The sequence below is a fragment of the Triturus cristatus genome, chromosome 11 (genome assembly GCF_964204655.1).
Source record: "Triturus cristatus chromosome 11, aTriCri1.1, whole genome shotgun sequence".
In the NCBI taxonomy this organism is placed as follows: domain Eukaryota; kingdom Metazoa; phylum Chordata; class Amphibia; order Caudata; family Salamandridae; genus Triturus; species Triturus cristatus.
The window spans coordinates 79,296,463-79,323,513 of record NC_140594.1 but is presented as its reverse complement, the minus strand read 5'-3'; the positions used below and the strand labels follow the sequence as shown (position 1 = coordinate 79,323,513).

At 42.9% G+C, this 27,051-nt stretch overlaps 1 protein-coding gene across 4 annotated transcripts in view; it reads right to left on the bottom strand.

The window, feature by feature from the left end:
• Positions 1-415: 415 nt before the first annotated feature.
• The window catches only part of HIC2 (HIC ZBTB transcriptional repressor 2), a 246,049-nt gene continuing 219,413 nt past the window's right edge, over positions 416-27,051 (bottom strand). For all 4 annotated transcript variants that reach the window (XM_085636147.1, XM_085636149.1, XM_085636150.1 and 1 more), the window contains one exon: positions 416-12,015. In XM_085636147.1, the coding sequence (XP_085492273.1) occupies positions 10,296-11,978 (1,683 nt within the window). In that variant the 5' untranslated portion in view covers positions 11,979-12,015 and the 3' untranslated portion in view covers positions 416-10,295. The remainder of the gene's footprint in view (positions 12,016-27,051) is intronic.

Sequence of the window (27,051 nt, the reverse complement as noted above, 5' to 3'; positions counted from 1 at the left end):
ATGTGCCTGAAAGATAACTATTTCAGAGCAAAAGAGTGAAAAAGAGCATCACCTAGGGTACATATACCCACACTGATGGTGATGTGCACAGGCCAACAGCTTCCTGTTTACTTACAGCAGGTGCTCAGAGTATCACAATTCTGCCTTCACAGCTTGAACCAAAGCCCCGATACAGGCCACAGGGGTCACCCACTTACTGACCACATGACATGTAAAAAACAGAAACTGCACTGGGGCGCTAATGATGAAATAGGCTTGATCGTGCAGTACACAATGGCGAGCAAAAAGCGTGGTTTTCTTTTAACACCTTGCCTGCTTCTTTTGCTATCAGTATTCACTGCCATGGCTGTCCTTTTCATGAAGATGAGTGCATAATAAACACATAACACTGAAGAAAAGCTGGGACACAGGAATATCGTTTTCAATCAAGCTTTTAATGAAAAGATCATAAAATAACAGTTTATCATCACTGTACATTAAGACTGCAAATGTCCATAGGCTGAGATAATTATTAGATTTTATGTATCCTCTTAATTATTTATGACACTTGAGATTGAGCCACAACAAAACGTGGCTCTGACCTGAATTCAAGCTCTGAAGAAAACAGAACAAAGGAGTATCATCCCTTTAGAGCCGCGTCCCGGGCCCTGCCGTCCATAGGCTAAAGAAAGATGTGCATCCTCCATTTTTATGGTTTGAGGAGCCACTGGGTAAACTTCCCCTATCCCTCTACCCCCTCCAAACTACATTGTGAACCGATTAAACCTTAACAGACCTCAAGCACAAGTGGATAATAAGGTTCCAATGGTTATGGATTTATCTGGGAAGCTACTAGCCTCACTTCCCAGCTCGCCTCTAAAACACACATATACAGATCTCTGTGGGAGAAGTTTACCAAGGAGTCATGACTGGATTGTTAATATTCGCAGAGGTTAAGCACGAATCAACTACCCACTGACATTTTGACCTACAACTTGTTGCAAAGATGTGTTATCCTTATGTCATGCATTGTAAAACAAGAATTGTGAAAGGTTTTCAACTGTACAGTCCGATCATTTTAACTTGGCCCTTTTTAGTAGTTCTTCCAGAGAAGCATCTTTTCAGGGAGCTGCTAGTCTCTAGAGTGGAGGTCTGCCACTTCCTGGAACAGGACATCACAAAGGGGAAATCTGGGTGACAGTGCATATGTTCAGCTCCCTGGATGCAAACTCATTAACTGCATTAAGCTCTAGGGGTCTATTTTTATCCTCTTATCCGTCAAAATGGCTTCCATGAGAACTGCTCAGAACTCCGCCAACCCACAACAAAGCATACATGCCATGTAAAGTGAAGCTGACATGGGCCCACTAAGCATCTTCACTTTTGTAAATTATGGTCCTTAGGTCATGTGGCCTCTTTTTCGCATTACTGCAAAAAGGGCAATTTAATGCATTTTTATGCAGACAAACTCCAATACAAGCAGTGGTCTAATTTAAGTCAGGACTCAGAAAACACAAATGCACCTGAATAACCACTAAAGGATCAGGGGTGTTAAAAATATCCTTTGAAAGCCTGGGGATTTATGTAAACTGGTTCTCAACATTTAAAACCTGTATCCACACAAAGCATGAAATGAAAGAGGGAAGCATTTTCATAATCACATCAATCCGTCAGGTAAATGCTATTTGCAGTTTTACCTTTCATAACACAAAAAGATTTTAATAAGAATCACAAACGGAATTCCAAGTGTGGCTGTTAACTGATAATCGGACCTGTATCAGCCTTTGTTGGGATCATGGAAAGGCCCTGAAACTTCTAACATCTAGAAAAGTGGTTGGACTGATGCAACCTGGCACTGCTCACCTCGTGGAGAGGGATAGGGTTTAAGGTCACAAGGTTGGTGAATAGGACCTATTACACATTGGCTAATGTATCTCTACAAATAGATTCACTCTCACACATTTTAAGATTACAAAATGGGTTCCATCAGAAAGGAGTGAATGTAGAGATAAACTCGAAATGTGAAAAGACCTTTTAGGTTCTTTCACAAGACATACACTTCTCAAAGATCAAGAGGGATTTGAAAAGGTGACATTTCAAATGAACAGACTTTATTCTTAAATGTTTCTCAGCGTGGCATCATGGCGAGTGGCTGTTTGGAAACATTCTTTGCATGCGACGTGACCCAATCAACACAATGCAGAGAGGGATTCCTAGCGTCATCCACCACATTCCAATCGTTGAATGCAAATACACCAGAAAGTAAAACATGAGGTAGTTTCACAATGCAAAACATTCCCTAGATAAATTTATCTTCCAATTTTTTTAAGACAAATTCCTTGCTAGGTGAATCCAACAGTGCATTGTGCATTTGTTTTATTTTTAATTAATTCAACTCTCCTGGGATGTGCAACCTAACTAATGAAATAGAACAAACTATGTTTTGAAAGACATCTTGCTTTCTGGAAAAGATGCAAACTGTGTGGACAGGATTTGTCTTCAGTTAGTCTTCTTCCTTTCTACATCTGTATTGTACATATGAAAATCAGCATACAGGACTCCATCCAGAAAGGATTTTGAGAAAAGAATTGAGTATCACACTGGAATAGAGCATGAACAGTTTTGCAACTTGCTCAATGTACTAGTGACACATATTGTGTCTCCTTGGTTATGGCGGTTACTTCCTGAGATGTTCTGCTGGTATTGCACCACGGGGTGAATCAGACATTTAGGAACTGCATATCACTGGACTGTGCCAAATTGATAATTATGACTCAAGCTTTGAGACTCCTATTGCTTACAAAAAGTATTGATTGGGGAGCAAATTGAGGAACACATCTCCAAACCTTTATTCTTCTCTCGGCCACTTTCCCTTCATCACTCCCAACCCAATTTGGCTTCTACTAAGCCCGGGAAGTGCTCAACTGGACGAAACTCCTTTTTTCTCACAACTGAAGTGACTCAGTAAATACTGATAATCCTGACTGTGAATCAGCACTGTTTGGAGGACAGTGCTCTGCAGAGAGAAAAGAAAACAACAGTAACAGGAATCATTGAAAAAGAGCATACTGTAACGTGGACACATTAAATACAGAAACAAAACAGAAGTTCCTCTTCTAGATAAAGCTACAAAAGTCCAGTCCTTGCACTGTTTTTTCACAGGTTTATGGTTTATGGCTATGCTGTGAGTCTCTGAGATTAGTTATTTTTTTTGTTTTTCTTTTTTTAAAGTCCTGTAGAGTCAGCCCTGTACACGTGCCTTTAACTTTGCAAGCCACATTCTAGATCGATTTTTTAATGTTATTTCCCCTTGCAAAACAACAGGTGTGCACAGGAGCTGAGAAATAAATACATTCATTACTGCAAATACATATTGATACAAAAAAACAACACTGTCAAATAGTGTCTGCACCATCTTTGTTAGACTGAAGACCAGGCAAAATTAATATCCCATTTTCGGTTACCTCTTCATGAGTTTGAAGTGGCTTTTAAATAAAAATTAAAAAAATAGACTACATTTGTGTTTTGAATTCTCTGTAACACTTTATTTATTTTTGGCTTCAGCAATATTCTGTTGACTTGTTTCCTTGGTATCTCTTCTACTGGGGCCTGCTATCTGTAGCTACTTTGGAGATTATCAGCAATGTGAAGGTTTTAAAAAGTAAGAAAGACCAGTGTGAGTAAGGTTTCATACATTTCTAGTTAGCTGACAAGAGAGTACTATCAGACAATACTCAGCTTACAGAAAGATTTCCCATTGTGAGCTAGCAGGTATCTATGTGGTACTTTGGGACACGCCATTCCAGAAAATATCACATACTACATGGCTAGTATATGAAATGCTACGAAATAAACTAGTTTGGTTGTTTGATTGAAATGTGTTTTTGAAAAAAATCTTGCAATAGGGTTATTTTCCCAATGGTTCTAAACCAGAAATGTAGGAAAGATTGTGCCCATGCTGCCATGCCAGCTTAACAGTGGTGCCACATGGACTCGAGCATGCAGCTTGAAAGGTAAAGGTTGTTGTAGTGTTTCATTTTTGGGTATTTGTATTCAACAATAAAGCATTAAATCGTGTTGAGAGATCTTTGGTGATACTATGCCTTTTACATCTTATTCTTTAAATCTTCTCCATAATGGCACCATCCTAAAGAAATCCTGGTCAGAGAACAGTACCATTAGCAACACCACATGGTTCTCATAAAAAAGGTAAGCTATGTACCACATGCCATTGACCAGTTTCATTCTCAGCTTCCACTGGAACGCTGTGTATTTCAGCTTGGAAAATGTTCAATGTGCACTTAAAGGCTTGAAGGGCGCTAATGCCCTGGCTGGAGGAAAGGAATCTTATTTTAGAAAAACCAAGTAGAGTTATTGGTGGTGAAAAGAATCAAACTATTCCTTCCAACAACCCATTGTTCAACAAAGTCATGCTGTAGTTATTTTTTCCATGGGGGTTATTTTATGTGATAAATACTACATATTCAACAGTCTCCAGCCAAAACTATAAAGAAGTAATTTGTCAACTAATGCAGAATCCCTAAAAACGTTTAAATGTATGCCCAGCGACCACCCCAGAGTATTTATGAACACCCATTGTGGCTGAAGAAATGTCTTGCTATGTAATTTTGTTTTGAGCAAGGAATATTAGATAGGACTCTTGAAGGAATTTACCCAAAGAATACATGGAAACTGCTCCCAAAACATTGAGAAACCTAGCTACAAAGTGCTTTAATGCCTTTTTAAGAGTCATCCAACACTCTGTCACCCGCACAATGAAGACTACTCATGCATCTAAATACAGAACACAACCCATGGGTTGTAATGGAATGCGGGTAGATAGCTATTATTCCAACTACTTTCCCTATCATCAATAGCAAGAAATAGAAATGGAAAAGATTAACTTTGACTGGCCCCTAGATCAGTTGAGGTCTGAAACTGTAAAAGTTTATGTAAACAATGAGATAAATATATTAGTATCTTTTTCTGAGCCTAGCAAGGTTTCTACACTCATTCAAAATGTGCTTTGGTTTAAAAATAGTTTTGTGAATTTGGGTATGAGCTCTTTCTTTGTATTTAATATACAACTTTTGCTACTTAATTGGTATTTCCTGTTATTCCGAAACCATTCTGGAACTAAAACAACTAAAGCATTTATTTAAGCTGCCTGGTGCCTTTGTGAATGTTTTTGTCAATGTTTTTTTTCTCTCGAAGCTCTGTGAACCTGACAACCCTCCCACAAAAAAGAGTAATCTTCCCCCAACCCCGAAAAAACTCTAAAATCTTAAATATGAAACTAGTGTTTTGCTTTTTCATTAAAATACAGAAATTGTTTGATACAATACTATGTCGTACAAATGTAGTTGAGAGTTTGGCGCCTAAGCCAACAATCCCTGAAGTTTTGAGTATTATTATTATTACTGTCACAGTTTGGAAATGTTTTTCTCAATAGTCATTCCATGGAACAAAAATTCTATACAGCTACTTTGAAAAAAACAAATTTCTATTTGTACAATACGCTTGCTGTACACAGACATTTTGTCATCGTTGTTTAAGTGCTGAAAAAAAGAAAGCAACAGAAGGCTCTTGTAAAAACCATTGAGTCCAAAATCTTCAAAATAGTGTATCCAGCAGTACAAAAAAACACAAACCAACTGCCCAACCAGTGGGACACAGGGATAATCAAAGGTTTTCTATGTTCCATTGTAAAACACAATCTTCCATATATTGCAGCTGGTAATAGAGTTTTTATGGTGGACAGCAGTACGCAGCCAGGTGGTAATATTACGACACAGGGACATATTCTAAAACATCGACAGGAGTATAATAAAGGAAAAGACATCTTTGGAACACATTGGCATCAGTTATCTTAACTGCATGGATTTGCCGGCTGAAAATGAGCGATCATTTTAACACCAATACAACTTCAGTAATTTTACATGACTTAACTGTACTAATGTGCAGTAACACAAATATTCTACTATCTCTAAGATAAGGGTCTCCATGTTGAAAAATCTGTAAGGGGAGGCAATTATCGCTGTTATCTCCCGAAGCATTGAAATCCACTCTGGCCACGACTGGGTTTGGAGGAGGCTGTTTTAATGCCGTTTTTAAACTAAACTGTTCACACATGGACATCAGTCTTGTGAGCATGACATTAAAATAAGTTCACAGGCAAGTACCCCAGGCTAGTCCCTAATGAAGGGACTTCCCTGGTGAGTCTGCAACCATGACTGATACCTCATGTCACTGACAATAAATAGTCAAGCCTTATAACACCTCTTTGCAGTGCTAGTGTTGTATTACAATTTTACTTGTTAAATAATGCAATCAAGCTTGGCAAAATAACAACTGGAACTGCTGCAAATATGTTGCAGAATCTTGCAATATATTAAGCAATTTGAGTTCAAACATGTGCAGGGATCCATACATTTGAACACTACGTAAATCATATTTTTAAATTGCACAGCCAAATAGAAGGAAACCCGAGTGAGACAAGCAGTCTCTAAATTGCAACTCCCAAGTCCCTCGAATTTGTGCCTCGTTACCAAACATTCATGGATACTTGTAGGATTTCTTCTGACATCTGCACTCCCTAGCATCCCGTTCTGTACATCTGCTAGAGTTCAGAGTAAGACCTTTAAAACTGAGAACACAACAATAGGCCTTAGAACGTTTAATATGGCCACAGCCAATTGAATTGGAAAAGTTACACCAAGCGGTGGGCATCTGACAAGGTCTGAAACTCCAGTGAAAAGAGCCCACCAAGTGTTTTCATGGTAGTCAAATGCTGCAACCTGTTATGCCATTGACAGCGTAAAACACCGGGCATCAATGTAGTTTTTAACATCAATGACACCACAACCAGGAGTGGAATGTAAATAGTCTATATGGTTCACACAAATAGGAGATTTGAACAAACTAAAAGTGCACCGTAACTCTTTTTTCATTTTCATAGACTTGTGAAGGGGGAAGTTAATCACCAGCGGAACTAGGCAGACAACCTCTTAACACTGCATTTCCAAACTAAAACAGCCTGTTGCAGACACAAATTTGACACAGCGCTTCTTATCAGCGGCATATGTTAATTATTGAATCAGTTTTTCTCAAATGGCAGGAGATTAGCTTTAGCCTACGTCTTGGCACCCCACTGTTAAGAAAGCAGTGTGCTTAAAAACATTGATACCCCATGTACCCTGTTTTTTCACAAAAATCTATTCATCTATTTTGAAGTTCTGGACTCAATGACTTCACATTGACAACATCAGTTTGAGAAAAAAACCATAGCTGCATCCCAACCCAATAAAAGCAACAACAAAAATACAAATCTTTGGGGAGAGGAAACAAACGGGAAACGAGGAATGCCCACACCATCCCCGCATAATGTCTTGGAGAAGAGGTTCCACATGCCATTCAACTTCCCTCTAAGAGACACTTCCTCTGGTTTCTTTAGATGTGGCTGTTCTCTTTTTTGGCAAGGTGATGAGTTCTGTTTTACATTCACTGTTGTCCCTGAAAAAGCTAAAGACAGAACATGCTACAAATCAGAAAGCTTGGCTCTGCCAATGCCCATTGTCTAGCTGCCAATCTTGACACGACTCTAGTGTAACAGTGGCTGCCTAGCTAATGAGATAGAGTTTTGCAGCACTCTCCCTGTGCACCACCTACCAAGGCTACACGTGAACTAAATTGAATTTCAGCCTACATTCTTGTCTCATTGGTTTAATGTCTCTCTCGGTTTTCTAATCTATTCTAGCAAAAAACAAATTGTGGTAGAAATAAAGCGTATAATGTCTTTGTTTACTTGTACATGCTTCCTTTTTGGTCTATTAAATATAAACGCATAAATTCAGGTGAGCATAGCAGAGGAGCACCTTTCACATAACTGGACAATGATAACAAGCTACAACAAAAAATGACTTCTTGTAAACGTTACTCAACTCAGAAGGGATGTTCCCTAGTTGCAGAGAAATTTTACCACCGAGTTCCACCAACCAGAGAGCTATACACAAGGTCACGCCAACTGAAGTCAAGGGTGAGGGCAGGGTGTGCACGTGGAGAGGGGATGGAGGCTAAAACTTCAAAGAAGTTTCTGGCAGAAGTGTGAGGCCTCCGAAGTGATAGCAGCTGCTGGCTGTGACAACTTGTGCAGATGTTCAGGGGAATGTTAGTGCTTGCCTGTCCTTGAAGGAGGACGACCTGAAACGCTCTGGTTTGTCTAAGTGCTTTGCACTCTGTGCTTGCATTTTAGAAGTCGAAAGTCCAGACAAAAGTTGCCCATTGATACATGGCACATAAATATCAATCCAAGACCTATCAAGTACGTACAGTGGGCTACCACGGCTCACAGACAACCTAGAACCGAATGCAACCCATAGATGACACAGTCTTGTAGACTGTCAGAAAAACAGCATTTCCTGCAGACATTTCCAGATCTGTTTCCAAAACTGCGTCAGAGTTTGGTATGACACATGAGGAGATATCCTGAATACTAACCCACTGCCTCTATCTCCAAATCCTACGTGTCGAAGTGCGAGCATTGGAGAGAAATGCAGAGGCGTATTCAACTCGCTGGATTATGGGGATCTTGCTGGCCTTGGTCTGGAACGAAATAGCTTTGATAAGCATGACCGGGCCCTCTCATTTTATAGACCTTCGTAAGCCAGCACCCTAGCCTAAATCCAAACTATGTTAAACTCACATCATTAAAGGGTACAGGTTTCCGGCCTGTGCTGGGTGGAAATCTTAAACTTTTAAGCAATCCCTTTCTTTGGCCAAGCGTTGCTGTAACGTGTTTAGCTGAACTTGGTTGATGAACACTGGGTGGTAAAAAAATCCCAAACTTAATTTCTATTTCATACAGTTAATTACATGTAAGGAAAAATATAAACAAAAAAACACCATCTAATCTTTCACTATCTGTCTTACTGTTCTGAATATTTCAAGAGGTAGCAAAGGTAGGGAGCCTGACTTGCACCAGGCTCACTCTTAGTGAGGAGAGAAACGCTAAACATACACAAACACACAAAACAAAGTACCGAACAGAACTCTTATCAAGTCCAGCCTTTACACCCACCTCAAAACAAAAACCCAAGAAGAGTCCCAGAACCTTCCAGTTCAAACATTCACATAATAAACGTTACTACTGTGTTTTTCATTAATAAACAAGTACCTCTGTTCCTCAAAGGACACCCATACATAACGTGTAAAAGTCAAGACCCTCTTTCACACTGTAAAAAGAAATTCCAGGGCATCCAAATTGTCAGCCAGTCACGGGTACGACCAAGAACGGTGGCTGGGTGGTTAGGGGTGGTCACTTGTAGCAAGCCTGTCCTGACATACCAATGTGAAAGGCAGACCAAAGCCTACTCTGTGGGGAGGGACTGAGGGAGCAGAGTCACTGTTTGCCCCTTTGCCTCCCACTGAAAAGTATGTGCATGAGGGTTAGGGTGGGTGAACCCAAGTCCAGCAAACTTGCTACAATGCCTCCCACTCCGGTATCAGCCTAACGTCCACAGGAAGGTCCGGCCACAGACCTTCCTTTGCTACTGCATTCAGACCAGCGTAACCTGCGTTTGGCTGGTTTCCTATGTTTGAGGATATGTGGATAGTCGGAGTGGTTACCAGTCAGAGAAATGATCTGTGGATCAGAAACATTTGAGGTTACTTGGTTTTCACTATAAACACAAAATGGAGATCGCCCCACCCTTTCGCTTTGGAATATCCATATCTGACTTGCACATGCAAAATACCAAGATGTTTGGTGAAAGTCAACTACTGATAGGGAAAACTAACAGAAATACATGCTAGAAAATATCCAGCAGGAGAACCATCCACAAAATGGACCCAGAACCCCCCACACCATTTCCCCTTAAGATGGCAGCAGCAAACAAGGTAAATCTCCCCCTTTTGGAGAATGAAAGGGACATGCTAAATGTGACTTTAAAGCAACATTTATCGTTTCTTCTTCACTCCCTTTTTATATAACAATTGATGACACTGGGGCATGAAATAAGAGTGTGTGTATGATATATATTCATATACACATATATATTTTACACACAGATGGTTGAGGTAAGAGAAATGGAATGGGGCTTTGGGCTAGTGGCATCAACTCTGCTTTGGACCTCCCCCCAACCCCTCCCCCGGTGTTTTCTTTAAAGCTCATTGGGTTTTCTTTCGCCCTTTCCTTTTAAGCAGTCTACCCATGACAGAACTGGAACGTGATATGCCCTTTAAGCAGCAAAGTCTACAGAAAGGTAACCACCACGGCTGGGAGAGAAGCACATTCGCTGGAAATCTTTGGAGTCTTTGGCTTATGTCGGAGAGGTATGCATGCGCAGGTGGCTGATGAGGTTGCGCTGCTGCGTAAACTTCCCACCACACAGTTGACATTCGTAGGGCTTTTCTCCTGAGTGAACACGCATGTGCTCGGTCAGTCGGTACTGCCTTGTGAAGCGCATGCCGCACTCATCACATGCAAAGGGCTTTAGGCCAAGGTGACTGCGCATGTGCCGCGTCATGGTGCCGCGCTGTGTGAACATCTTGCCACAGATGTTGCACGGGAACGGTCGAGTGAGCCAGTGTGTCTTCTCATGTTGCCGTAATGTGGCTGGATCTTTGTAACTTTTCTCACAGATAGCACACTTGAAAGGCCGTGATTCAGCATTGAATGCCTGATTTGGGGTAGAAGACAGGTCCTCTGCTTCCTCCTTGCAGTAGGAGTCCTCATCTTTGATATAAAGTTCTTCCTCTGTGTGTGTCTCCACATGTGAATTGAGCTCGTCAGAGCTGGGGAAGCCCCTCCCACATGGGATGCACACATACAGGTTGTCACCAAATGCAACGGACTCATAACCCTCCTGTCTGTAGATGTAGTTGGAACTGGCAGGCCCACCTTCCTCGTTCTCGCTTTGACCACTGTCCTCACTGTTATCCTTGCCGTTCTCAAGCTCTTCTTTGCATTGGTAGGGCGGTGCAGAGTTGTAGGGTCCACCTGGGTCATGCTCTGATGTTTTAGCTAAAGGGCCCACAATGACTCCGTTAGGAAGAGAGTCACACTCCTCCCCTCCTTGGCCACAATCTTTTTTACTGCCCCAATCCCTTTTTCGTGCAGAGTGGCGGTGGCCTTTGTGATGGCCGTTCTCTGGTGCAGCATGGTTCTCTTCAGTGGACTCCAGCTCCATGGGCTCTGCAACCCCATCCATCAACCCCGAGACATGGTTTGTCATGGAGTCTTCAAATGAGGCACTGTTGGCTGCAGAGACAGAGGCCGACTGTGGTGAGCCATGCTGACTCTCACTGGGCGGCAAGTCATCTTGAGCGTGTGCAGTGAAGAGAGGGGGGCTTTTCTTGGACAGGTCCAAGCCAAGTTCTTGGTCACACCCGTTTCCATTAATGTTTTCAGTGTTGCTGCTGCTGCTGTGGAGTGAAGCGTGGCAGTTTTCCTGATTAGAGCTGCTATGAAAAATTTCCTCATCAGAGGCTTTCCCCTTCGGCAGTTCTTTGGCATGGGACCCCTTGCTGCGTTCACTATATCCAGGGTACCGTGCTGAAGTGACCGGAGGTGCAGAGAGTCTGTGGCTGCGGCCGTGCCGGCCCAAGCCATGGATACCCAGTCTCCCAGAAAAAGCCTTTCCGTAACGTTTCAACTTCTTTCGGCAGAGGGTGGCGAGTTCGTGCAATTGGAGGTAGCTTGCTGCAGTGAGGAGGGCGCTGAAGTTCTGTTCCCCGGGCTGCTCCGTGGACAGGAGCTTCCCAGTGTAGATAAAGTCTAATATCTGGCGGAAAATGGTTGGGTTAACCATATCCGTGTCCAGGTTAATGAGGTTGTCGTGTAAGACGAGGGACTTGAAGTACATGCTGCTTGCTGCCAGGATGTTCTTGTGGGCGCGGAAGAGGGCATTTTCCACCACAATGATGACGTCACAGAGGAAACCTTTGGCTCGCTGCTGATTCAGCTGAAGCAGCAGTTGTTTGGCATGATGTGGCTGGTCCATTTCCACTTAGTCTTGCTTCAACATTCAACTGTACCACCTGCAACGAGACAAGGAGAGTGTTAAAGCAGATGTCACACAGTCTGAGCTTGGTACAATATATTGAACAACTCAGTTTATCCACTCCTTTCAGAACAAACACCCACCCTATAGTAAAGAATTCCAAGAATCCAACTTAAAATGGAGGAGTATCATATTTATTACAGCCCCAGGCAAATACATGACTCAAGGTTCTCCTTTAGAACAGCTTCCTCCAACCTGTCATCACTTAGAACCTATTCTACCCAAGTGTTCTAGAACAAAATAGACATGACAGATATTGAATTACATTCACATTACAACACATATGTCCCATTAACAAAACATTCTAACTGAAATGAGGCTGTAAAAAACAAGCTGACCAACAAATATATATATATATATATATATATATATATTCACTGAAAAAACCATAGGTTTCACACATGTTATAGTTAGCTGGACATTTTACTGATAAAAAACCAATGAAATTCCCCCGTTATAGTTACTGTAGGCAACTATAACTCACGCGACCGTAATCCTCTGCTGATGCTAATACTGTATTTAGACACTTATTTGCCCATATCTTCTTCCATTAAATTTTAGCTATACATATATTACAAATATTTTTTTTTCATAAAGACACATATGTCATCAGCAGAGGATTACGGTCGCGTGAGTTATAGTTGCCTACAGTAACTATAACGGGGGAATTTCATTGGTTTTTTATCAGTAAAATGTCCAGCTAACTATAACATGTGTGAAACCTATGGTTTTTTCAGTGAATTAGCAAGGTTTTTTAAATGCTATTTCCTAACTATAACGTGTGTGAAACCTATGGTTTTTTCATTGAATTTGTACGGTTTTTTAAATGCTAAGTTACTTTACGCCATTTGTGGCGTGCGCGCCCACTTAACGCAGTTCGTTCCGTGCACGGTTTTTATCAACTTTAATAAGCCCTGTACATTTGGTGGCCTTCGGCCACCAAAAGCACAGGGGGTGAGGTCAATGTGGATAGTGTTTTTTTTATTTCGATTTTATAATTTCATGTTGCCAAAATTACGTTTTTTTTCTCTATTAATAAGCCCTGCACATTTGGTGGCCTGCGGCCACCAAAAGCACAGGGGGTGGGGTAAGTGTGGATAGTGTTTTTTTTATTTTTATTTTTTTACCGTAAGCGTACGGTAAGCTTACGGTAAGCGTACGGTAAGCGTACGGTAAGCGTACCCCGCGAAATTGCCGAAAAAAAAATAAAACCGTTTTTGCTCTTGGGGGATGTTTGGGGACTCCCTCAACATGACTATGTGGGAGGGAGTTGTCAAAACAGCCCCGTAACATGTTTTTGGCCATCATGTTTGATAAACAACACTCAGTGCGAGAGACAAAATGGCGGACGCCGCTTCCTGGTTTCGGCCGATTCAAATGTTTACTAAGATCTAAGAGCCAATCAGAATCGCGCTCGCGCACGCCACCGTAAGCTTACGGTAAGCGTACGGTAAGCGTACGGTAAGCGTACCGTAAGCGGGCTCAGATATATATATTGATTTAAAGGCTATTTTCTCAGAATCTACTGAACCGATTTACACCAAACCTACAAAAGGCACTTCCTTGACCTAGGGACTACCTCTCTGCCAAATTTCTAGTAATTCTGTTCAGCCGTTCGGGCTGTAGCTCGTTCTAAAGGTCCTATGGAAAAATGCATGGGAAAAACGCGTTTTGGGACCCCCCTTTTATCTCAGCCCCCGCTTGACGAATCCCCCCCGAGACTTTCAGGGTAGGAGCGGAGCGTAGCGCCCCACCTATTTTGAGAAATTCGCGAGGATTCGTCGACCGGCGCCAAAGTTATTCAAAATAGAATGTTGAGGTTTTCCTATGGAAACGTGGTCCTAACTATAACTACCTACTGGCGACCGCCAGTAGGTTATATATATATATATATATATATATATATATTCTTTAAATCTTTTGTTTATGACACTACCATATCTCCCAGATGTAATCTGATGTTCACATGCAGATTGATTTGAACTTTCAACATCATGCTCTTATTCATAATTAGAAGAGATATCTTTATTCAAATCTGTATTATCACTTCAACACTAACATTGCTATTAATCACATCGGCACTGCCCATTCAATCATAATTTCATGCTTCTTCCATTTTCCCACCCATTTCACCTTTATACTCAGACAACCTGCCCAGATGAAATTTTCCCATCGCTCAACAAAGCTGAATTGCAAAATCATTTTACACGTCTTTAAGCTGGTTCAGAGAACCAGCTTTCTTCCCCTTTGCACATTTACTCTCTCTCCTTACCTTCACCTAATCACTAATCTCAACCGAAAAAAACGTTGTCCCTTGTTTCTGGTCATATCAATTCTTGTGAATCTGTTTTGCAAATGCCATTTTTTTCTACTTTTTTACAATTTCTGGAGATCATTCTGCTTGTTTGGCTATAGGCACCCAACCTAAATCTTTACTGATGGGAATCAAGACCTGGCTGTTCGATCAGTAGCGCCCCCTATCCCCCCTCTCCCAGCGCCTTGAGACCCTCACGGGTATGTAGTGCGCTCTACAAATGTTTGATTGATCTTCATAACCTAATGTTTCCATTTTAACGAACTGCTGACAGCCAGCAGTATGGTATGGTATCTTTAATTACTCGATAAACCTAATTTTCCCAATTCAACTAACTGCTGACAGCCAGCTGTACCGTATCTTTAATTACTCGGTTAAAGAGTTCAACTAACTCATTCCCTTCTGGATGATGAACGGAGGTGGTTTTAAAAATAATGCCATTTCTCTTTATAAATTTCCTAATAAACAAATTAAGGTCCATTTTTGGATAGGATATACCACAGTAACTTCTCTCACATAAATATTTTGTCCAAAAAGTACACAATGCTTTCACAATCAACTTTTATCAAAATTTCAATATCTGTCCACTTTTAAAAATGATCCATTACTAATATGATGCATTTGCTCTCATTAATTTAATCATCTATCGGACCCATCATATCCATACCAATTTTTCCAAACGATGCGCACATGAAAATAGGTGATAGAGAGGAACGAAAAGTCTTTGGACACTTGTCAGAATAATTACATTATAAACACTCCTTTAATTTCCTTTTAATATCACGATCGAAACCAGATCACCATTACACATTTTGTATCCTATTCTTTATCTGTGAGATACTTAGATGTTCTTTTTGACACAATTCTAGTATTTTGTTGCTTAATGTCATTCGTTGTACAAATTTACCACACCTTATTAACAATCCTTTTTTCACTTAATTTCTCACCTCCCATTGGATGCGTTCATTTATACCCACAACTTTCTTCTCGGGCCATCCTTTGTTCACAAACATCAAACGCTTTGTCTATTTTTGTCTCTGGTTGTATGTTCTTTCCACTCATTGATATCAATATCACTCATAACCATCAAATAGGCCAGCAACATAGCCTTCATTCAAAAACTGTTCACTTTTGTCCTTTAAAGGCAATGACATCAGACTCAAGAAATCAGAAATCTGCTCTTAATGCCGGAAACGTAAAGTATACCCTACTTAAAATCTTCATTTATACCTTCAAATATATTACTCATAAGTCACTGAAACATTGCAGCAGCTGATGCCAGTACAAAAGACTCCTCCCCCTCATGCTCAATTCACATACAGGTTTTTTCCTTTGTGACTCAACACACCACATGCTGAAAAATATTTTTATTAAAGTTTGGAGAACATACAGCCAATCATAATATTGATTATTACTTGTGACAATCATGGAACTTATTTTGAAATGTTCCCGCCTCACAGAACCAAACACTCTTAACCCACACATTTTTTTTTAATGTACCGTATACAATCACAAATAATGTTACAGGGTTAGCCACGAGTGGCAGAGATCATTTGTATATTGCTGCATATGTAGCTACCCCTTACTTCTTATCTTTTGACAGTGAAAGAAGTGTAAGGAGGAAAGGACAGGAAAAATTAGAGGTGAAGCAAAAGGGGGATAGGACAGGCATGTAGAGAGGTACAGACGCTTGGTATTACATTGGTGTCAGCTATACAAACTGCATCACGACTTCCTGCGAACCCACCCGGGCTCTGTTGTGTTCTGCGCATTTGGCTCGAGGATCAGTCAGCTTAGTGTGGAGGCCAGTTGTTTATGGGGGTTTATAAGGGTCCAGGTACGTGTCCAGAGCTTTCCACAGCCCCCTCGAGGACGCTTTCCAGGGTGAGTGCTGTAGCGCGATGCTGTCCGCTCCTCTGAGGTGTATGACCCAGTTGATCCATCCTTTGTAGTTAGTTTTGCTTGTATCTTTCCAGTTGGTTAGTACTATTTTAACTGCTGCGGTCAGTAAAAGGTCTATCAGGTCTTTATCCCGCTCAGAGCTCAGATTCGTGCTTATAACCGCCGTTGTGAGGGAGGAGAATTCCACCGCTAGTTTGCAGCTAAACACATTATTGATGAAGTCAAATACCTTTCCCCAGAACACCTTGAGTGTTGGGCATTGGAAGATAGGTGTGCTAGATCCCCCTTCACTTTGTTACAGTTCCAGCAGAGGGGGTCCTTCCTGAGTCCTAGTGTGTGTAGTCTGGCTGGGGTCCAGAAAGATTTGGGGAGCAACCAGAGTTTAGTTTGCGCTAGAACTGGGGTGATCTTATTACGCGAGGCCGAGGCCCACAGAGTTGCCCAATTCCTGTTCATTTAGCGGGGTGTTGGACTGTTTGTTACAGTATGCTATTGTTTTTTCATTAAGTTTGTTGGTTTTGGGGCGTAGTAGCTTGTATAGTTGCGAGACTTGGTGTCCTATTTTGTTAATGTTTGTGATATATCGGAAGATTGAGGGTTGGGCGCTAGTTAGTTTACTCTTTGCTAGGGCTGTTCTTATTTTCAGGAATCCGTAGAGATCTATGTCTTTTAGGTGGTGTCTTGATTTTAGTTCGGAGAAGGTAATGGGGTATTCCCCATTCTCGAGTTGGTGCAGGTAGCATATATATTTTTCTATCCATGTGTTGAAGGTAAGACTTTTCCCCTTGTACTTAAGCTTGCTATTCGCCCACAGTGATTCTGACTTAGACCCTTTGATGCGGACTTCATTCTTCTTGTCAACTTTTAGGAGTGCTATTTTAGTGTTTTTAAAGATAGGTTTGGATGTGTGGGAGTACGAGTTTGCCCTTAGTAGGGCCAGTGGGCTCAGGTTGTTCAAAATAACTTTCTCTACCTTGAGCCATACTGGTGTGTAGTCGGTCGCCGGGGCAACCCAGTAAGCTCCCTGTTTTGCTAGAAAGGCTAGTTGGTACACCCTAAAGTCTGCTAGATTTACCCCTCCTTGGGTTTTCTCTCTCAGTTTCTTTATGCAAATTCTTGCCTTTTTACCACGCAAGAGGAATTTGGTGAGCATGATATCGATTTTCCTGTGGAACTCGTCTGAGTAGGAGTGGGAGCATGCTTATGAGGTAGTTAATCATTGGGGTGATTATCATTTTTATCGTTTCGATTCTTCCCCCGAAGTTATGAATTTGGGGCACCAGGAGTCCAAAAGTAGGGTGTCGATTAGATCGGTACCGAAATATATTCCTAAGTATTTGATGTGTCCCGTCTGCCAGGTCAAGCCCGAGTCCCCTAGTATATCTCTCGTGCAGTGGATGTTTAGTGTTTTACATTCAGATTTATCATTGTTTAGTGTATACCCTGATAGCCTGGAGTATTCTGCTATTGTGGTCATCAGAGCTCTTATTGAGGGCTTTGGTTGTTCTGTTACTATCAGTATATCGTCTGCGTAGGTGGCTAGTTTTACTACGGTTCCATTGATGTCGACCCCTTTTATGTTAGTGTTTAGCTTTATGTCCTGGAGGAGGAGTTCAAGGGCCAGTAAGAAAAGTGCCGGTGACAGTGAGCATCCCGGTCTGGTTCCTTGCTGCAGTGTGAAGGGGTTCAGAGAGTGTGCCATTAACTGTGATGCGGGCTGACGGGGCCTGATAAAGGGCCATAGTCATTCGTATATATGACTCCCCCAGGTTGAAGGCCTGCATACAACGCTCTAGGAAGGCCCAGGAGACCTTATCAAAGGCCTTTTCCGCATCTAGCGCTATAGCTACTGCCGGCACCGGTTTGGAGTGCACTTGTTCCAGTATGGGACATAAAAGCCTGGTATTATGGCTAGATATATGGTTGCGCAGGAATCTGACTTGTGAGTTGCTTATTAGTTTGGGGAGGACCGTGTTAAGTCTGGCCGCTAGGATTTTGGCGTAGATTTTACAGTCCACATTGATGAGGGAAATGGGTCTGTAGTTTTTTGGTAATTGGTGGTCTTTACCCTCCTTTGGGATGACTATTATGTTAGCCTCTGTCATGGATTGAGGTACTTTCCCTGTAGTTGCAGCATGGTTAAAGACCCTTTTCATGGTTGGGTTTAGGTGGGTTAAAAAGGTCTTATAGAAATCCGCGGTGTACCTATCTGGCACAGGGGCCTTATTTTTTTTTCAGTGACTTGATAGCCATTTCGATTTCCGTGCAGTTGATTTCCTGGCCTAGCCTTATTGTGTCTGCAGTGTTTAGCTTTGGGAGCCCTATTCTGTCAAGGTATTTTGTGCATTCTTGTTGGTTGAGGTTCCGGTCATTCCTATAGAGCTCTGAGTACTCTTGGAATGTCTTGAGGATATCCTTGTGTCTTGTGTGTGTTCTATTGTTTGAGTCAGTGATAGATGAGACCACAAACTGGTTGCGTTTGTGTTTCAGGTAGGAGGCAAGGAGCTTCCCATCTCTGTTTGCTTCGCAAAGGTTAAGGGCTTTGCACTTATTGAACCACAGCCCTGCTCTCTCATTCAGGATTTTGTTGTACTCATATTTGCTCTGTGTTAGTCTCGCTAGGAGTTTGCTGTTTTTTGTGTCTTTTACGTGGTCAAGTTCTAATCTTTTTAGCTCTTCCTCGAGTTGGTTTAGTCTCAGGTTCACATTTTTGTTTCTGAAATGAAGAAGTGCTTGCCGCGAGCAACTGTTTGGTGTCCTCGACTTCTTTAACTAAAGCGTCCATTTTTCGCAGGTCTTCATTTATGAGGCAGACTTCTGTTGACACTGAGTCCATTTGCGATTGAAGAGACGTGCACCAATTAGTTATGGCTGCCATTATATCATGCAGGTTAAGGTCTACCGGTTCCGCCGCCTGGAGATTGAGGTTGTCCATCTGCCCCCTCCTGGTGCTTCTGCTATGAGAATTTGTCTTGCTTGGGCTGGTGGGAGAAGTGCCCTCCTCTACCTCCGGTCATTGCGCCGGATGGGGAGCAGCAGCCCCTAGGCTCCATGCACTGTGGGCCACCAGGTACTCACCGCCGCCTGCCTAGGGCCTTGTTCCCCCTACCGGCCTGTCGGTTTTCTCCAGTAGGCCCTTCCGCTGAATTGGTGCACCTGCGCTCCCACCCACATGTGGGAGGCCATCAGGCGTCGTGGTGTAGAATGTCAGTGTTATGCTGGACTGCCTAAATACATAGGACTTTCTCATAACAAGTCCAGAACGGCTCGGCAGGTACTGTAGTATTATTGTTGGACACTGTATGGGGGGGAGGGGTGGGCTCCCTCCAGTTATGTGGTGTTGGAGTCTACTCCGCAGTACCGTTCGATATGTGTCGTTCTCTGCCTGTCGACCATTCAGCCTCTATGTATCACTCAAGGTTATTCTTGGCCTCCTCTTATTTTGTGAAGTGGCCACTAGTGCAATTGGTGGTCTGGGCCTGTCCCATTCATCACCTCGTCTCCCGCTGGCACTGGTCTCTTGCGGTGATGGAAGCGGTTGGAGTTAATCTGCTGCTAGCTTGTTTTCACAATCTCCAGACCGCAGTACTCTGTTTGAGAGTCTCCTTGTGGCTCACAGGGCCCCACGCAGCACTGCAGCAGGAGGATCTCCCCGGCCTGGTGGACTTGGCGCCCCACCCCCTCTGAGCTCACCACGCATCCACACCAAGGCCTCGCTTCATTGTTCGAGGCCTTTCTTTCTCTGCCTCACCACTTGCAAGCTCCTACCTCTCGGGAACGATGCTGTGTCGCTGCCGCTCAGCTTTTCAATCTCTGGGATCACAGGGCGACTGGTTCCTCGTGACGCCCAAGGCTAGGCCCCACTCCTCAGCCAGGCTGAAATGCATGAGGCGGCCGGGGCGCAGTCGCCGCCCCTCCAGGCTGTCACCCTCGCTCAGGTTGGACCCTGTGATGGCCTCGATGCTGATCGGATGGTGTCCGGTCCTGGCAGTTGCGGACGAAATCGGTGACCGGATGGGCGCGCTGCGTTTTTTTGGCCTGATGGATTCGGGGTGCCACCCCTCTCTGGCAAACCTCACATCCACACCAGGGGTTAGCTTGATCATACTAGGACCCCTTTCTCTGCCTCACCGTCTGCCAGCCCCCGTTATTCAGAACCGATGTTGTGTCCCTGCCCTCTGCTTTCCAATCCCTGGGACCACAGGGGGACTGGTTCTGCACAGCGCCCGAGGCCGAGCCTCGCTTCTCAGCCAGCTGAAACGCCTGTGCCTGCTAGCGCGAAGTCACCACCTTTCCAGGCTCTCTCCCTCGCTCAGGCCAGATCCTGTGATGGCCTCTATGCTTATTGGAAGAAGTCCGGTCCCAGCACAAATCGGAACCAGGAGGGGCAGCGCTTTGTTACTTTGTAATGCTTGAGGATGAATTCTCTGATTTTATGGGTATTTTAGGCGCCAGTCGCCAGAGCCGCGCTAGAGTGCTACCATCTTCCTCGGCTGCCGGCCACGCCCCACATGCTGAACATTTTTGATTTTTAGCAAAACACTTCTTATAAAACACCAAATGTTCCAGGCTATCGCATCTATAACACTTTCATAATTCGGGTGAACTGAATTTCTCATGCACAACACTTTTTGAGTCACCATCATTGGTACCCTGTGTAACTTTTGTGGAATATTAACTATTAGCTTCCTTAGCAACTTGTTTGGAAGTATGCAACTCATCAGTTACTGCTTGCGCACAACTCCCAGTTAATTTTGCCTTATTTAACAGTGCTATTTTATCTTTTAATGAGGCTTCTCCATGGACCCACGATTTATCCTGACTGTTTGAGTTGCTGGTATGCATAGTGATTTGTAATGTATTAACTCATTCTGTAGTAATTCCAAACAACAAGTAATGACTAGATTTTTAAGTGCAGACACATACTCATCCACACGTTTGGCTTTACCTTGCTTTCTTTGGGGAACAATATACCTATCCATGGCCACACACACCACAGGTGAAAAAAGTGCATCAAATCTTCCACTCTATCTTCTCTAACATTTTTTGCAATTTTATTGTACGTTTTAAAATCTCCTCGACCTAAGCAGAATATATCAAAATAATTCTCAGATGCAAAGTAATCCTCCTAGAACGTCAAAATATAATTATAAAAGTATTCATTCCTTCCAATCTTGCCACCACATTGAAGGTTCTCCTCTTGCATGTAAGAAATCTTGAGGCGCTGATAGACTCAAGTAGTCCAAACCACAAAAATTGTAAAGATTTGAAAACTGTGCTTCATAATTAAGCTAGACAAAGGGAAACAAGTTGTATAATATTCAATTCCTAGATCTTGACTAAAACCAGTTTCCAACGAATGATAAGTAAAATCATAATGAATACTGTGCGGGATGTCAGTCGCTCACTTGTTTGAAATCGGATTCTTCTTATTCGGTGCGAGGTCGTTCATTTCCTTCACGACACTCTTCACGTAGGTGCGTCGAGTGTTTATTGAAAAGGTGCTGAATTCAATATGGAAGCACGTTGTGTGACCTCACAGGTCACGCAATGCTGCATACGTGCACGGCGGGTCGCAGTGATGTAATTGACACACGTACATGCCTGTCCGTGCACGTCAGGCGCTCGGACGACCGTTAAGGGGTAACAGCTGATTTCGCTCACAACGGCCGCCTTTAAACTGTGTTCGCTCATCAAAATGACTTGTCAAATACGCGTTTTCATCTTTGCTCCAAATTTTGTATTAATCTGCATCGGACCCGCGCCATGTTTTTACCCAATTACTCGCAGACCGGGGGCTGTAAACATTTTCCTTATTTTCGTGCGTCGACAAATCGGTTGTAAAGAATTCCAAAAGTCCAACTTCGAATGTAGAAGTATCATATTTATTACAGCCCCGGGCAGATACATAGATTCAGAACCTCCTTTTTCCAAACTGTCTTCTCTTGGAACCTTACATAAACATTCTACCTACGTGTTCCGGAACAAATGGGCATGAAAGACGCTGAATTACATTCACATTTCAACACCCCACCTCTGCTCTGCACCCTGCTTGTAAATCCAGGTCAAAGATTCCACTCGTGAGTTTCCAAACTGTTATAAGATTCGGAGATAAGGTTTTGATTGGGAAACCAACCAAGCACAACAGGACTAGCACTAGCAATGAAAAGCATGGCCAGTAACTGCGAGGGCAAGTTTATAGAAATATTACTATTTGGCATGCCTGAAAACTAAAAGAACAGATAGAATCTTTTGGCTCTGGGGCAAGGTCCAAAGGACAGGACATCCAAACACTATTTACCTGCATGCTGATCAGGTTACTTCGACCTTTAAAGACTCCGATACGCAGCACTCTAGGAACAGCTCACAACATCATAGTGGCAAGATAACCGTATGGCTAATGTACAGGATGCCCTCCAATCCAGTTTGAAAGAGCTCCCTGGTACTGTGAAAAATCTAAAACTACATTAAGGAGTGTTTTTCCTAAGCTAGCGTGTCGTCCAGTTGTGTTTAGTTTCAAAGTTCCTCATTCTATATGTACTTTTGATATCCTCTATACAACGTCTGCCAGACAGCCGGCTCTTGGCAGTGCCCAAGCTGTACAAAATACCATAACTTGGATCGTCATTGCATAGTGCTGATGCAACCACGACAACCCAGCTGTGTGCACATTAGAATGTCTGAGCTCGCCTGCATGTTTGCTCCACCTCTGTTTACTGGCTGGAAACAACTGTCCATCGCTTGGACTCCCCTAGGCATACGCCCAACAGCCTCCCTGGATCATTTCTGTTTCAGGAATGATGAAACTCATTCTAGTCGCTGCTCAGATACCCTCACCACTTACCCAATACTGAAAAATAAGAGTGGTCAAGGGTGCGGACGGTCACTGAGCAGTCTAGCAGCTGAAATAGGGCAGGATCACCTTAGTCTAAGATGTCCAATATTAAATAATGAATATCCAGGAGCACTCTTTCCTTATCCCAATTGAGACGAAAGCGTGTTAAGGTACAATGTTTCCAAGAATGCCTGTAATGGTATGGGAGCAGATTTTTCTAGAGTGAAGAGCAATAGAGCTAACTGCTAATTTTTAGAGTTGGTAGGGTTTACAAGGCTTTATTTTCAGCAGTTTGAGATCCAGATTGTAACAACGTTTGATGAACTTGGTGATGGAGTCGACTAACTCCAACAAGAGTTCCGGAATTCTGTCCCGTGCTCAGGGGTCCCATGGACAACGAATCTCAATATTCTTCCTCATAACAAACCTAGTTTCATTAAGACGAACATCATGAAATTCAAAGATGAACAGAGATGGAGGCTGGGGACCGGACAGTGACCATTGCAGATGGACTGAAGTATCTTAATTTGAATTACTCGACCGAACAATCAACTGCCTGATCTACTAATTTGATCTGATATCAAAAAGAGTTGCACACAGCACGTGAAAACATAAGCAATAGACTAGAGGTCTAATTAAAATAAAATTCTAAAGCTGTGTGGTGGACACAGACATTTTTTGCAGGTGTTCATATTGGTTTGCCTCAGCAGGATTCAACACTATATAACCTGATAATTCCTACCTGTTTTTACTTTAATCACATGCCCTAAACACAACCTTAAAAAGGCTTCAACAGCAGAAGTGAATATCTAGAGCCAGATTCATAGAGCCAAGTTAAATAGTCATCCGATAGTAGATTCTGAAAAAATAATTCTTGGATGCGTCCCTTCTAGTGTTGAACACACCACTGGTGGGTACTACTGTAACCCAATCATTAAGAAAGTTAATCATTTTGGCTCTTGCATAGTAAAACTTTTTAATGTTCTTCACAAACACATAACGCAAGTACAGCATGGCACAATATTCGTCCTTACACAGTACAATTACAACACAGGATGTTTCAGGGTACACTTCATATGAAAAGAGAACATCCACCACATGCACAGCAGTAATGCAAGCTTTCTCTCACAATGTGTGTATGTAATAGTGTGTGGTGGTTCAATGTGTTTGATGTTGTGTGTAATGGTTTGATAGTGGGTTTGTGGTAGCTTGATGGTGCCTGTATGTAGTTATGAATGTTGGTGTTATGGTAAATATCAGTGAGATGGTGAGAGCGGGGATGGTGTTTTCCAGGTGACAGAGTGGGTTTGTGTGATGAGTAAAAGGAGACATGTTGATAGATCTTTGACGATAGCTGCAAACAGTGTGGAACATCCAAGTGTCACTGCCCTTCTGGAGGGGAAGGGGCCTAGAGGTACCTAACGAGGTCCTCTTCTTCCTGCAGCACTGAAAGAGCATCTAGGTGAAGCTGTCCCATACTGGTAACTTCTTCTCACCATTGGTTTCTGGCAGTAGATTAGCTGGGGAGTGGGACTGCGTCTGCTGCTTGGGTCTGTGGCATCAGAGATTCTGAGCATGTTTGAGTAGCTCAAATCCAGGATCTCTCATCTCTCTTCTGCTCCTTGAAGCCAAGATGAACCTACTGCTCTGGTACCCTCACCCTGCAGCCAATGTTCATGTGCTTGATCTAGTCAGTGGTTAGCCACTCCATGAGGCTTATCTGGCCACAATACCATAATTGACACCAGAGATAGTTCAACAATGATCCAATAGGGTCAATGGACTGGACACAGTAGAGCCCATCTTAGGGTCAAGGTAGGTTGAAGTGACCAGCGTTTTTAATAATCCTCCAACAAGAGGCAGGGTGTATATCCCACATATGAAAAAGCTTTAAGTCTCATTTGCATAGGTTGGCATGTACAGGAGGAACACCCTGTTTAACTGCCTCTAACCTAAGCAGAGCCAGTAATGCGACCGTAAGTATGCATACATTTGCATAAAACTAAATCATACAACCATGTTACAATATGATGCATTGAAATGCTGGTATTCTCAGAAAACCTTGCATGAGTGCTGGAAGAAGAGATGTCAGTTCTGTGCTTCTCGTGCTCTCAAGTGTTCTATGCTTTAATTCAATAGCCATATGTAAGACACCTTCCTGGGGCCCACATGGCAGACAGGCATTACTGAGCCCCTACTGTGGTAGTTTGCCACTGGTGTCCGTCTTACTATGGCTCTACAACGTAAGCCAAGTACGCACTTCCTGCACTTGACTTTCAATGCTGCAAAGGTGATTGACTCTCAGGACAGAGAGGAGTCATAGGCTTCTCAGGAAGGTAATATTGCAGACCATGCCTCATCCCTAGTGCCTTCTTTGGAGTACTGGTATGAAGTTACAAGGGAAAGGGCATGGTCTATGCCTTGTGCCTAATGCTCACTAAGCATAGCCATGCACAGAGATCACTGTAGGCAGGAGGAGTATTCTGGCTACACAGCATGCCCAAAGTGTATGGATTTTGAAGTTGTGGGTGAAATGCCGCCATAACTAACCATAAGTTATGAAATGCAAATGTTGAGATGCAGATGCTGTCTGTATGGTTGTTCGACAGCCATCCCTTCACCAAGTTACCTAACTGCGGGCGAATCGGATATCCTGACATTCTATTGGCCTCAGCACCCACAAAAACCTGTAGGTGCCCTGAGGCATATAACCGAAATTGACCCTGAGACACAAAGCCTGGCTCTGGTATTAAGTGGGGGCACCAAAAGCGTTGGCCAACAAAGAGAGAAGAGGGAGGAGCAGCAGCTGAGACTGCGAATGTGTTTGCTCGTCCATGCTGAAGTACAACTACGCTGAGGCAATCTCACGATGCATCAATGACCAGGCAAAAACCACGCCCGAGAACACACACTATGAGTTTGGTAAACTGTTTAGTGGGGCTTCCGAATGACACCACAACCCAGTCAAACGAGCTGCCTAGCCAAGAGTACAGACTGACCTACAGGTCACATACTGTGGAAAAGCTGCTCTATTCTAGATACAGTGGCATGCGCCTACACTTGGATAGAAGCTTTCCTGTTTTATTGAGTAGCAGACCCTTTAGATTCTGTAGTGATCATCCCATTAAGCTACAACTTTCCTTGTGTACCATAATACATTGTTGAGTGATTAAAGTATTCCTTCTGTTCTTAAAGAGAAGCACTGAGCTGACTATTCCCTTATTGGCTCTACTGTGTGACTGTTGAGTACTCTATTCCTCACACTTCCTCCCCGAGGCGCCTTAGAAGGCTCTCTCCCACCACCGAGAGTCAAGTGCAGTAGGGTAGTACTAAGCCCAGTTTGCAGAGCCATAGAAGGAATGGTTCCAGGGCGTCGGTGGTAAACGACCCCAACTCGTACAGTTGGGGCTCAGTTAGCCTTCCTCAGTAAACCCTTTGTCCCCAGAATGGGTTCTGACAGCAATGTTTTTTAGGATTTGATTATAAGTAGAATGTCCTTTTAGCAAAACCCCTAGTTAGATTGTCACAAAAATTATAGCATACGGACGAATTATTTATTTTGTATTCTTTGTGGAATTTACAATGTCAACCAATAAGAAGGCCAGAGATGATATGAGGCACTGGTTTAAAAAAATATATTGCAGATTCAAAAACATGCGATATAAAAAGGTACATAACAGTGTTGAAGTTCTGGTGACATTTATAAATTATTACCATATAGCTGCATAGCGTTAGAAAGCCCCAATGTTGACGTATATAATTAGGACAATGCAGTGTCGCTTCGCCATAGAAGTGCTGCGGGGCGAGGTGGAGTCCGACATACGACGCACCAAAAGACTCCTTGCATGCTGCTGGAATACCTGCCCAGACCTTCAGTATTGGAGAACGGGAATTCACCTGCTCGACTGTACCAGTAACACAGGGGTGCCTAATGGTGTAAGTGTGGCTATGTACAGTAAAGG